The sequence below is a fragment of the Dasypus novemcinctus genome, chromosome 10, assembly GCF_030445035.2.
Source record: "Dasypus novemcinctus isolate mDasNov1 chromosome 10, mDasNov1.1.hap2, whole genome shotgun sequence".
Classification (NCBI taxonomy): domain Eukaryota; kingdom Metazoa; phylum Chordata; class Mammalia; order Cingulata; family Dasypodidae; genus Dasypus; species Dasypus novemcinctus.
In genome coordinates, this window is record NC_080682.1 from 91,851,263 (window position 1) to 91,864,954 (window position 13,692).

At 35.8% G+C, this 13,692-nt stretch overlaps 1 protein-coding gene across 1 annotated transcript; it reads right to left on the reverse strand.

Moving 5' to 3' along the window:
- Positions 1–688: 688 nt before the first annotated feature.
- On the reverse strand, positions 689–1,627 carry LOC101414007 (olfactory receptor 52E4). The gene has a single exon (XM_004467805.1). It carries the CDS (start codon positions 1,625–1,627, stop codon positions 689–691), a length of 939 nt encoding a protein of 312 aa, XP_004467862.1.
- Between the last annotated feature and the right edge of the window lie 12,065 nt (positions 1,628–13,692).

The following is a 13,692-nucleotide window of genomic DNA, read 5'->3' on the forward strand; positions in this document are numbered from 1 at the left end:
CACTTGTAAAATGACTTTGCTTCAAGTGAGAAAATAATGATCACATCTCCTTAATGTCTACACTATAGCCTCATATTCCTCAATTCACAAGTGCTTAGTTCATTGGAGAAAGAGTGAAGAAGAGAGAGGAAGAATGGGAATCAGAATGAGGAAAGGGAACAAGAATGGCAGTGAGTACAAGACAGAACATAAAAATAAAAATGAATAAATAGTTTTAAAGAATGAAGAAATTTGAGGATTACTGTAGAGACAGTAGTGTTTGGATCAGGAGCATTCCAATTGAAACACTGCTTCTAACCCACGGCATAAACCTCATTTTCTTCATCTGTAGAATGATATTATTAGATCAATATTCCTTCAGGTTCTAACCTTCCCTAAAAGAGAAAGTATATGGAGAAATGGGCATACCACATCTCTCTCTGCCTACCATTCTACTCCAAAAACATTGCTATCCCCACGATATCTGCCTTCCCTGTTAGTGTCTGCCCTTTGTCCAGTTATACTGGGGAGGGGATAGAGGTGTGGGCAGTAAAGGTAACTTTGCTTTATCTGTCAACTTTAAACCACTGCCGATCAAAATGAAAAATCTTTCCGTCATTGTGTAGTGTTATAGAAGATATAAAAGAAAACTCAGATTGTTATAGTTTGGGTAGTATGTGGATATATTTTTCCCAATTTTTACACAGACTCATTCTTTCTGTACAAATATCTTCACAACCTGCTCCCGGATTTGCTTGGTTCTGACTCCATAGATGACTGGGTTAAGGGCAGGTGGGACAACCACATATAGATTAGCCAAAAGTATGTGGATGTAGCGGGGAATGTTCTGGCCAAAGCGGTGTGTCATAAAAGAAAAAAATGCTGGTGTGTAAAAGCACAGCATGACACAGACATGGGAACCACAGGTATTAAGAGCTTTTAGTCGGGCATCCTGAGAGGGAAGGCGGAAAACAGCATTAAGGATAAGCACATAGGAAGAGGCAATCAGGATCACATCCACAATAATATTAGAAATCACCATGAGCCCATAGATAACATTGACCTTAATGGGCGCACAGGCCAACCGGGCAAGACCCATGTACTCACAGTATGTGTGAGGGATGATGTGATGCCCACAGAAGGGCAACCGCAGAATGAGAAACACAAAAGGGGTCACAAGAATTAAATTTCTCCCAACAACAACAGAGGCTAGGATGCTGATTGTTTTATTGGTGAGGATCATGGTGTACTGGAGAGGGTTGCAAATGGCAACAAAGCGGTCATAGGCCATGGCCACTAGTAAAACAGTCTCCATGCCTGTAAACATGTGGATAAAGAACATCTGAGAAAGACACCCCCCAAAGCTGATCTCCTGGAGGTTGAACCAGAAGATGCCCAGCATTTTGGGGATAGTGGATGTGGATAGACCCAGATCAATCATAGACAGCATGGCCAGAAAGTAGAACATGGGCTGGTGGAGACTGTGTTCACTCTTGATCACAAAGAGAATGGTGATATTCCCCACAAGGGCGATCAGGTACACAATACAGAATGGGAAGGCGATCCAGATATGCACAGTTTCCAGGCCTGGTATTCCCAGCAGAAGAAAGAAGAGAGGGTGGAATTGGGTGTCATTGATAGATGGCATTCTCCTCTCAGGTGTCATTGAATTCTTGTTATGGAGGAAGGATCTTGTGTTCTTTAAGAACTTCTGTTATCAAGGTCCTGAAAATATGGAAAGAACTCTAGTCAGTGCACTGGAGGTAATGGTAGAAGTAATCAATTTACAAACTTTAGAGAGGTTCTTCCCAGAGGGTAACTGAGAAAATCTTTAAACACACATTATTGTTCTATGAGATCCATCACAGGCAATATTTTCTATGGATTTTGTTTCCTAATATTTGAGATCTTTAAAGGACCTGACAATATTTCAAATGTATTGAATATTTGTGTTTTTGACATTCACTGCCATTCCTTTTCCAAGTAGCCCTTTGGTCATTTAAAGGAAATGACCTTACCCAGTCATTTTCAAAGGGTGGTCTCAGGATCTCTGGCAGTTTCTAAGACTCTTTCAGAGAGTCCACAAGGTCAAAATTATTTTCATAATAACAGACATTATTTGCCCTTTACACTCATTCTCTCATGAGTGTGCAGTGAAGTTTTCTAGAAGCTATATGACCTTACAATAGATTAAATGCAGATGTAAGTATGAGAATCTGGCTCTTTTCTATTAACCAGCCCTTAAATGTATTTGCAAAATGTAAAACAGTGTCATTCTTATCACTATCTTATTTTTGGAAAATACAATTAATAAGATATGTAATTTTTGTTCACACAGAACAGGTTAGTAATGCTTTTTTAAAAATCATAAATAAAACTTGTTTGTAGATTCTCACATTTAACTTCTAATATGGTTAAAATTGATGTGGGTATAATCTACATAAACCCAAGTTTCCTTGGTTCCTTAATAAATTTTAGCCATATTAAAGGGTCCTAAGTCCAAATGAAAGCTCTGCCTCATACTACTGTGACATCAATTTTACAAAATTATACCTATCTAGCTTTACCTAGCTATAGGTATGAATAGATCAAATATCTAGAAAACATTTCAATTTTAGTGATACTGAAGTTAAAGTCTTGTTAAAGAATCTTCCTTCATCCCTGAAAATGAAATTACTTTCTTTTAACTTTTTGTGTCCATAGGACTTTGTACAACTCTGTAGCAGCTAACATAACCTGAATTGTATAATAGTCATTCATATATTTTTCTTATATCTGCTAATAAACCAGCTGTTACTGGGCCCAAAGAACCAAACAGTATCATTTTATGAATGCTTAGGTCCTTTTTTTTTTTTTTTTTTTGAGTGTTTAGGTCCTAGTTCAGTGTTTAGTTGTTAAACGGAATCAGGGTTTGTATAAATGAGCATGTGTGTGTGTGTGCGTGAATGTGTGTGTCTGTGTGAGAAAAAGAGAGAGACAGAGAAACAGAGACAGAGAGACAGTGAGAGAGAGAAAACATATCTTAAAAAATGAAGTTTGTGATTGCACATATAATTCATCCTTTAACACTATAGATAGGGATTATGCAGTAGAAATACCCAGGCATTTCTGTTTAATATGAGAATAAAAGCAGCTTCTCTTGACCCTAGAGAAGCTGGAGTGAAAATTGTTGATGTACAGGGGAGAACACAATGTTTGCTATGGCTGAAAGGAAGATACCAGGCTGAGAAGTTAGGGAGCAGTGGTTTGTGGTACATGACTTGGAAGAGTCTGAGGGAATAGTCTGGATGATATACATCATGGGATTCCCAGTCAAAAGTCAGCCCCATCTTTTGTACAGCTGTTTCTCAACACGATGCTTTCCCAGCTGGAGGAAAAATTTCTAGGGGAGTGACACAGAGGACTAGTCTCTAACTGTTTAAGTCCAAAGTCAACAGGACTTCCACCCTTTCACAATTTTGGACAGAAGGTTTGCTATCTCCCTGTTGTGACTGTGTGCCACAAACAATGGCAGACAGAGTGTTGCCAGAAAACTAAAGAATTATTCCTGGAGGGAAAGGTGATAAGTTTATACTTTTCTTGATATGCAAATTGATAAAGAATTTAGCACCAAAGTTCATTTCAAAAGTTAAGTTGATAATAGAAATCTTTGCTCACCAATGCTAAATTCTTTTAGTTTGTGATTTTAAAAAAAATTCCGTTGGCTTTTTTTTCCAGCTGACTCTAATTAGTATAATAAAAGGGGTTTATTTGGACTCTGAAACCATTAAGACATGGCTTAAAATTCTGGAATGCTATTTATTAGCTGGAGACTTTTAGACAAATTCAGTAGCTTTCTAGATAATTTTTTTCCTTTAAAATTAGGATAATAAACTCTAACTAATGCCATTTATTTTAAGATTGAATAAAACTAATATATAAAGATTAGCTCATAGGGCATTTCAATAAATGGTAGTTATTTATATTATTAATGTCTCCTAATGTTTTATTTTTCTTTTATTGGAGGCAGCTAAAATATAACATTCGCCTCATAGTAGAAATAACATAGTTCACTATAAGGAGCCCATTCTTTATAATTGAAGCTACCACTGGCAATACAGTGTTAAGAAGGTGGTATAGAAGGATGGCACAGGACAGTTTAAGTGGAAGGAGTAGTACAGGGACATACAGATGGATGTAACTAGATTTCTGTAAATCATACATGATCTAAAGCTGCTTGGTTTGAAAGGGAACATGTTTCTCCCCTCATTCTTGCAGGTTTTCCCAAGCTTGGTAGGACAAAACAATTGATGAGAGTGGGTGATAACCTTCATTAATGACTGGCCATGAAGCAGGAACTCAGAGAAGGGCTGGATCTAGGAGATTTGCCAGGGGTTTTAGGTTGAAAATAAAAAGTACTTGGATGTGAAGTTATGTGGGACAGGGACCCAAGTTGCAATCGACAAACCCTAAATTCACTAGTATTGTGAAGGAGAGAAAAGAAGAAAATAGTGGAAACCAAATGGATAAAACCTACCTCATTTTATTTAGATATTTATACCTCTACCCTCCACTACACACACACACACACACACAACTGTGAACTACAACAACATCTCCTGTCTCTGATGAAACACATCAAACTTAATCCCTGGGCCTGGTTCCCTGCCAATAAACCCGTTTGTTATCCAGAACAGTCTTTACTGTTAGGTGATAGCAGGTAAGAGACTATATTTGTGGTGGTCTGTCTGAATCTGTGTGTGTGAGAGAAAAGGGGGCAGAGAAAGGGGAAGATAGAGGGGCAATTCTGTGTATTACTCATTGGTATGCCGCTCTCGTCACCTGTGGATGTCTGTTCCAACCCCAGGAACAACTCTTTTGTGTTAGTTTCTGAGGAAAAATGTATGTAGGATAGCTCCACAGCAAAGGAGAGGCTGCTCTCTTCTATCCTCATTTATCATCTTCTTCTCTCTGTGGCATCTCCCCTCCCCTGCTCAAGCATCCTTACCTCTCTAATGTTTTCTCTCCCAGTCCTCACTTAGATCAGAATCATAAGCCCAGATGCTTAAAGAAAGTGATCAGGAGCCCTTCCAGCCTCTGGGCCCCAAGTCTGTCCAGTCACATGGAGACAAACCTTATAGTGAGTGAGGGAGTCCCTAAGTCTAGGCATGTCCTAGAATCCCTGGGCTTAATCTTCGGAATCCTCTGGGTATAAACATGGGCTCAAGGTTCATTAAGTTCCTCCAACTCTTTGTTTCTCTCTACTACAGCTGCAGCAAATCTTCATACCACATATAGTTCATTAGCTCAGGGAAGAGGGTGTGGGGCAAGCTGCTGGGAAGGGAGATGGTGCTTGGATTGATTCTCTCTCCCTCAGGAACCATGAAAGCTTTTTTCATATCATTAAGTCTTTGAAGGATAATTTTTTAGGAAACTGTCCTTATCAATACTTCTGTTTTGTTTAATATAATTGTGTGAATTGTGATACAGTTTGTTACAACTGGGGCTTCAAAAGATAGGGAAAACACCTTAATCTATACACACCAGACTTGCAGCAGCTCTGGTTATTGGAAGTGTGCATACCTGCAGATAATGGCATCAACTCCTTTTGGTCTCCATTCCAGCATTGGTCTCCATTCCAGTCTAAAGCTAATGGTAAACTGGTAAAGTCTTTGGAGAAGGGCTTGCATGTGTTTCAGCTCTTTTAGTAAAAGGTGAGAGAAATTCCACATTTTCCTGAGAAAATAGAATCTATTGTCCTTCCCATCCACAGCACATGGTCTAGAGTTCCGTGAGAATTCCCCTTCCCAGATGATAATGGAGTAGAGCTGATAGTACCACCAGGACATGCAGTAGGTCATAATTTTACTAACTACAAGTAGAAAAAGACTGAAAGAATTTGAATACTTTAGAAAATCACTTGTTTTTTTTTTATGGTAAATTGGGACACTTTTGAGGTTTAGGAAAGAGAAGATATTGTTGTCTGCCATACAAAAGATATTATGGTCTGATGTGCTATGTCCTGGTATTCATAGTTTCTCTTTTTAATGGGAGGCTTACTCCTCTCTTACATGGTATCTGTCCTTCCCACTTATTTCCCCAAATTTATATTCCTATATCAAGTCTGATTCTATCCAATCTTTCCTTAAAAACCCACCTAAAGACCCCACTTTCTCTATTGTGTACCCTAGGAATTATACAATAAAGTACATTCACCATGATTATAAAAGTCCAATGCTCAATGCCCCATCAACCTTTAATTCTACTTCTTGATTTCCAAACCTGTGTCCCCTGTCTTTGGTTACCAAGAGTTGTCCATATGAAACAACTACCTTTGATTACTATTGCCTTTAATTTTCCCTCAATTACCACTTCATTCATGATGATCTACCATATGAACCAAGAATATATGTTTTCTCTATTATAAATATTTTTTACTAAGTGATTTTAAATCACTTTATTACATACTAATTTATTTTACAGGGTCAGATTCAAACTCATTCTTTTTTTATTCTATTTTTTTAATTAGAGAAGTTGTGAGCTTATAAAACAATCCATGCATAATGTTCAGAATTCCCATACATCACCCCTCCATCAACAACTTACATTGTTGTGGAACATTTGTTACAGATTATGAAAGATCATGATCAGACTATCACCATTAACTATGGTCCATAGCATCTACTTGTTATATTTTTTCCATAAACCCCTGATTATTAACACTATGTATTAGTATTGTACATTTGTTACTTCTCATGAGAGAACACTTTCATATTTGTCCTGTTAACCACAGTCCACCTTCCCTCATACGGTTCACTGTTTTATACAGTCCCATGCCTTGTCCATTTTATCCAAAGTGTATACTCAGTGGCTCTCACTTTCATTACAGAGTTGTACAGTCATTGCCCCAGTAAATCTTTGAACATTTTCCTTAGTCCAAAAGAAAAAATCTCATACCCTGCTATTTTTGACCCTTACTTATTATTAATATAGTACCTTCTTTGACATTGATTGTATTTTTATATCAGTGGGAACTACTATAATAGCACTGTAACATACACAGTTTCCTTTGCTTTGGTTTAGGAATATTTGTCATGTACCTTCCATATTCTTTTCATGAATTGATATTATGAGGATGTATGACTCATCTCTATCCTTCAATTAACCAAGCAGAGTGCCTTGAATGTAAGAAGTACTCAGGCATTGTTGAATTACATTATTTTGGGCTAAAAATATAATAATACCCCCTAATCTGATTCTGTATTTTATCCTTGTCCTTTTCCCAGAATTCTTCCTCTTTATCTTATAGAGCCAATTATTTTTATGAGCAGCAATATTATTTATACTTTGAACATTTTTTGATATTCTCTTCATCTTCCTTTGAAACTGAAACTCACCTGTTCCCTGAGAATACTGGTTCTCCTGAAAACTTCTGAGGAATTGGATATGTTTCTCTACTACAACCTCCTGTACCAATAGGCCTGGAGGAGATCTTAATATTCTAATTTCTCTTCTGATACTCTGATACCTTGCATCCCCCAAAATCCAGTTTTGGTTCTTGTGACATTATACAGTCAATACCCCTAATTCCCTGGAAGTTTCAGTGTCTGGCTCACTGCTACTCTGTTAAATATTATACTATAATAACTACTGTTGTTTTCTATACCTGTATAGATTATCATTCCAAAACTTAGTAACTCAATTTACAGTCTTCTCTAGTTTAAAAAAAAACTTGGCCTTTATTTAACTCAGCTGTTATAAATGAAACCAACACCTTCAAAATACTAATAAACTGCACCCTATTTATAAGCTCAATTTGAAAGACCTTTATTTAACTCAGCTGTTATAAATAAAACCAACACCTTCAAAATACTAATAAACTGCACCCTATTTATAAGCTCAATTTGAAACACCTCACTACCAATATCACCACCTTCAATTTTTCAAACTCATTTCTTCTTGTTCCTCATCTTTAAAAAAAACCTATTGAACTTTATATTATCTACAATCCATCAAATGTAAGACTTTTAATATTGCCTTATAGCCACAATGCCCCCATTTCCCTTTGGTCACAAATCAGATATGCCATGTAATTATAATCACTCCCTTGCACACATCCTTTCCTCTCTCCTTGGGTGCTGGACAGCGCCCAACCTCATTTAGCGTACTCCACACCTGCTTCTAGGCTGCTGAATGTGGTTGTAGGAAATGGTGATGACCGGTCTCATTTTAAATTCATGATCACCAGACTTGAATGTATCCTTGGAATCATCCAGCAAACTTCTATGTTGTCTTGGTTCAGTCACTCTCTACCACCGGAGAGGACTATTTAAGATAGTCCAATGAATCAAAATTTCCCTTCATGGTTTGTGCATTTGTATTCTGCTACATAATAATTCTCTGCAAAATTGGTTACTTAAACCTAATTTCTCTTAGTTCAATATGCTCTGCATTGGATGAGCAATTTTTATTTGGGCTTATTAACCTGATCTTTACCAGGCACTCATAGGGATCTGATCAGCTGATGGTTTAGTTGTTAGTTGTACTCACACATGCAGCGATTGGAAGTGTAACACAGCCTCTCATCCTTTACCCTAATCTGGGCTCATTTACATGAAGATCTCAGCTTTCCAAGAGCTGCAGCCATAAACTGCAAATGTACAAGCTCTTTTCAAACTTCTGCTTGCATCAAGTTTACTAATGTCAAAAGGAGTCACATTCCTACCTAAATTCAAAATGTGGGGAAATAGACTCCATTTCTTGATGGAAAGACATTAACTATCATACTGAAAGTGCATTGATGCAGGGGTGGGAAGAATTTAAGGTCATTTTTACAATCTTGCCTGCCTGTCAAAAAATATCCACCTTTACCAAGATCAGAAAGATATCCTACATTTTGTTCAAGAAGCTTTATTTCTGTATATTTTTATCCACATTTCATATTGAGTTAACTTTTCTGTATGGCATGAAGTATAGGGGCAAGGAATATTATTTTTTCCATATACAGTTGGCCCAAATTGTCTGTTCAATTGTCCCTGCCCCATTTTTCACCATTTTTTAGTGCCATACTTTCTCAATTGTTCTGTATTGCTACCAGTAATGCTATCTGTGTCATAAATACTGTATTCATGTTTGTATGGCTCTTATCTAGTCCAGTGTTTTGCACATTTGCTTATGCTTTTACCAATATTCCACAATTTTAATTAATGAAGCCATATAATACCCTGGAGAACATGATAGTATAAATCCTAAAACTTTATTCTTCTTCAAGATTATTTAACCCATTACTTTATTTTTATTGTAATTTTTTGAAGATACATATATCACAAAAAATGTTACATTAAAAAATATAAGAGGTTCACAACACCCAACCCCCCACCCTCCCACTCCTCCCAAATCAACAACCTCTTTCATTATTGCAGCACATTCATTGCATTTGGTGAATACATTTTGGAGCACTGCTGCACCTCGTTGATTATAGTTTACATTGTAGTTTCTAGCCCATTACTTTTAGAAATATATATTTTGAAAATAAAACAAATGGACAAACAAAAGAACCCACAAGAATATTTATTGCATTGAATACACAATTGAAGATACAAATGAATACTTTTCATTTTCTCTATACGCAATCATGCCATTTGTAATGACAGCTTAATTTTTCCTCTTTAATTTATTATGTTTTGTTACCTCTTTTCCTTGTCTTATTGCACTGCATTGGGCTTCTAGAAACGGTGCTATTGACAACATTCTTGCTTCTGATATTAGGGGAAATATTTAAATATATCACTATCGTGTGGATTTCCTTCCATTCTTCAGATCTGTACATTTTAAAAATTAGATAAAGGGAGATCACTTCAAACAGAGTTTGTGTAGCAGGTTTTTAAAATTTTTAGTGGATGTTAGTTTTTTCAAGTACTTTTATCTACTGATCACATTACATTTTATCTAGTGATCACATTACTTTTTATCTACTGATCACATTACTTTTTCCCTTTGTTCTGATAATATTTTTATTTTCATTAATTAATTATCAAGTGTCAAATCAATCATGTATTTGCAGAATAATTCTAAGTTGGTTTTTATACATTGCCCTTTTCTACATCTCTGCATTTGTTTTTAATATTTTCTTTAGAAGATGTATCGCATATTTATTTATTTTTTATTAAAGATACATAAATCACACAAAATGTTACATTAAAAAACATATATGTCACTCCCTGCAACCCCTACTCTTGCCTCATAGACAAATTCTTTGATTAGTGTGGTTCATTCATTGCATTTGATGAGTACATTTTGGAGCACTGCTACACAGCATGGATTATAGTTTATGTTGTAGTTTACACTCTCTCCCAGTCCATTCTATGGGTTATGAAAGGATATATAATGTCCTGCATCTGTCTCTGAAATATCATTGAAGAAAAAACCAAGTCCCGAAAATGCCCCAATATCACACCTCTTTTTCTCTCTCCCTGACTTCAGCAACTCCTGTGGCCACTGTCTCCACAGCAATGACATAATTTCTTCCATTGCTAGAGTCTCAGTAATTCTATAGTAGAATACAAGTAAGCCCACTCTAATCCATATTTTATTCCTCCATCTTGTGGACCATGGGAAGGTGATGTCCACTCCACCTCTAAATTGAGAGGGGGCTTAGATACCACATGGCTGATGAATGTGATTCTCATGCTTGCCGCTGTAGACTCTCTTGGTTCCCTTGTGTGGTGGTTGACCATACTCACCTCCCAGTTAGCTGGCCTGGGTAGGTCCAATGACCTGGAGAGTAGGTGTTACAACTCTGCTGAGGCTCAGTACCAGCTGGCACACAGACAGTCCAGAGATTCAAGTCTCCTGAGTATATATCAACCCCAGCACCAATCACAGGTTCAGTAAAAGTGACATAAGATGCATGCATAGAGAGGTCACATCTGGAGCACGAGTTCCAAAGATGGGCCCACTGGCAAGGCACTGAACTCCAGAAACATCTCTTATGACTGCAGGATCTGGGTGTCTCCATAGCCCTCAGGAGCAACCCTACCTGGGGATGTATCTACTTTTGCTGTCTCTGAGATCCTGCTGAGATGTGCATTAGCATGACCCCTCTGATGACTTCCTGACTCATTTTGAAGTCTCTTATCCATATAAACTTATTTGTGTTTACCATTTTCTCCTTTTATTCAAGGTCTTTTTCTAGTTGCATCACCACCTTGTGCTTGGCAGTAATTCCTCAGTGCTAGGGAGGCTCACCCTGGGAGTCATGTCCCATGCTGGGGGGAAGGTAATGCATTTACATACTGAGTTTGGCTTAAAAAGGGTCCATTGAGCAATATGGAGTCTCTCATAGGCACCCTGCAGTTCTAGACCTATTTGAAATTTCAAGCACTCAGGCTCATAATTTCTTTATTCCTTCTGTATCTCTGTACTTTTATGTGGATTTATATTACTTTTCCTGAAGAATCTTTCTTAGCTTTTTTCTTATAGCAAGTCTGTTGATATTTTCTCTCAGTTTTTGTTTATTTACAATATTTTAATCTCTTAATTTTAAAAGATATTTTCAATAGATATTGAAGTATAGCTTTATTATTTTTTGTCCTAATTTCTTAGAAATATCATCCATTGTCTTGATCTTATTGTTTCTTTTGGGATATTTGTTGTTAGTCTTTTTATTGCTCCTTTGAAGCAATAAATATTTCCTCTCTCTGATTTCTTTAAATATTTTCTGTTTCTCTCTGTTTTTCTGCAATTATACTTTGATATTTTTGGGTGAGTTTTTCTGGGATATATATCTCTACTTGGAAAGTTTGGAATTTTAGGGTGACTGGGTTGATTTCTTTGTTAACTTTATCCTTTAAATATTGCTCTTGATCTGTTCTTTAATTCCTTTCTTTATCTGAATAAATTATATGTATGTAGAACTTTCAAGAATTTTCCAAATTTCCTGTATTATTTTTATGTTTTCCATCCATTCTTCCTTTTTTCCATGCTTCGTTGTGGATATTTCCTTCTGGTTTATCTTTTAGTTCTTTAGTTATCTCTTGGCTGGGTCTAATTAGGTGCTACTCTTATCTATTGAATACTTATTTTAAAATAATGTATTCCTATTTATTTCCATTGATTTTCATAGTTTCCAGTTCATGACTGAAATTCTTCGTCTTGTTCTCCATCTTATTGTATATAAAAATCATAATTGTTTTATATGCCCATTATCTGAACCTTTTTTTGATTTGTTTCCTTTTGTCTTTTTTGTTTGTTTGTTTGTTTACTTGTTAGTTTTGGTTAATTCTTGTCTTATTTCATACTTTTTTATTTTTTATTTACTACTGGGAATTATGAAGGAAAAATTGTCAGGATAATTTGAGACTCTGACTATTGATATACACTATAGGGTTTGACTTTATTTCTCTCAAGCTGTTAGGGTAAGAGTACATCACCACAATCCAATTAAGAATCAAGTTAATTCTAAGACTGATTACATACTTTGTGATGGCTAGTCCATTTTGAGTTTACTTTCACTCCTTGGATACTCCCTTTGTGCTCAGTTTTTTTCTATTCTTTGGCAAACTCTGTACTTCACTATTTAATCCCACCTAATTCCGTGGTTTCTAAAGTTCTCCTCATATTACCAGTTTCTCAGAGAGTCTTTTAATTTAAAAAACAAGGTTGAGGAAAAGCAGCTCCAAAATCTGACCTCACATCTCTGAGCTTTCCTTTGTTTTCTGGGACCTTGGCATAAATAATGAATTATTTATGCTAATTTATTATCTCTCAAATGCATTAAAATCTGTTCTAAATATCCTTCCCAAGGTTTTTTGTTTCTTTTTCCTTGACAGAAGCATTAGTCTGAAATAAGATAGTTTATCATTACTAGAATTAGAAAATTACTAAATAATCTTTCCTAAAGTATACATTATCACAATTTATCAATAATTGTTTCAACTTAACTGTACCTTCTGCTGCTTTCTTTTGTACATAAATTCTGTTTCACATACCATCTTATAATTTGTTAATGCTTCCTTATTTGTTTTGCTATAATACATATATTTGTCTTTTCCATAGTAAAACCCTTTAATTTTACAGCTATACAAAAGAAGTATCATGGGATCTGGGATACTTCTCAGTAATCTAATTCATTTCCATTCAGTTTCCTCTCTCTGGCCCTGTACTTTTGTATTTTTAAAAATTTTGCTAGAGTACGTTTACATTTTTTTTTTTACCTCTAGAAAAACATTAAGTCAGATTTTTAGTAAAATTTCTGAAAATGTCTTAATTTTGCTTTTAAGTATGAATAGACTGGGAGAATATTGACTTCTAAGTACAAAATGAATTTTCCTCAGGACATGAATATATTTTCTTTTAGCAACTGGTTTTGCATTTAAAAATTCTTATACCAGTCAAACTATGCTTCCCTTTTATCTATGCTTTTTTCTCTGCTTGTCTCCCCTGAACTTTCCTGTTTTCTTTCTCTTGCCAATTTTTTTTACAGAATGGTTTAGGAAAATTGTTTCCCTGTTGTGTTTGAAATGTTTACCATTTCAAATGCACCTAAATCTGGTGTCTGTCTGTGGCTCTCTCTTTCTCCATTTGTCCCTACTTGAAATTGCCAGTCTTAAAAATTGAATAATTTTTCAGTTCTAGAAATTCATTCTTCGTTATTTCCTCGTTTCTTATTTTGATTTCAACTTCTGTAACTCCTATTATGTGACATTAGATTTTCTAAATTGATTGTCCATATCT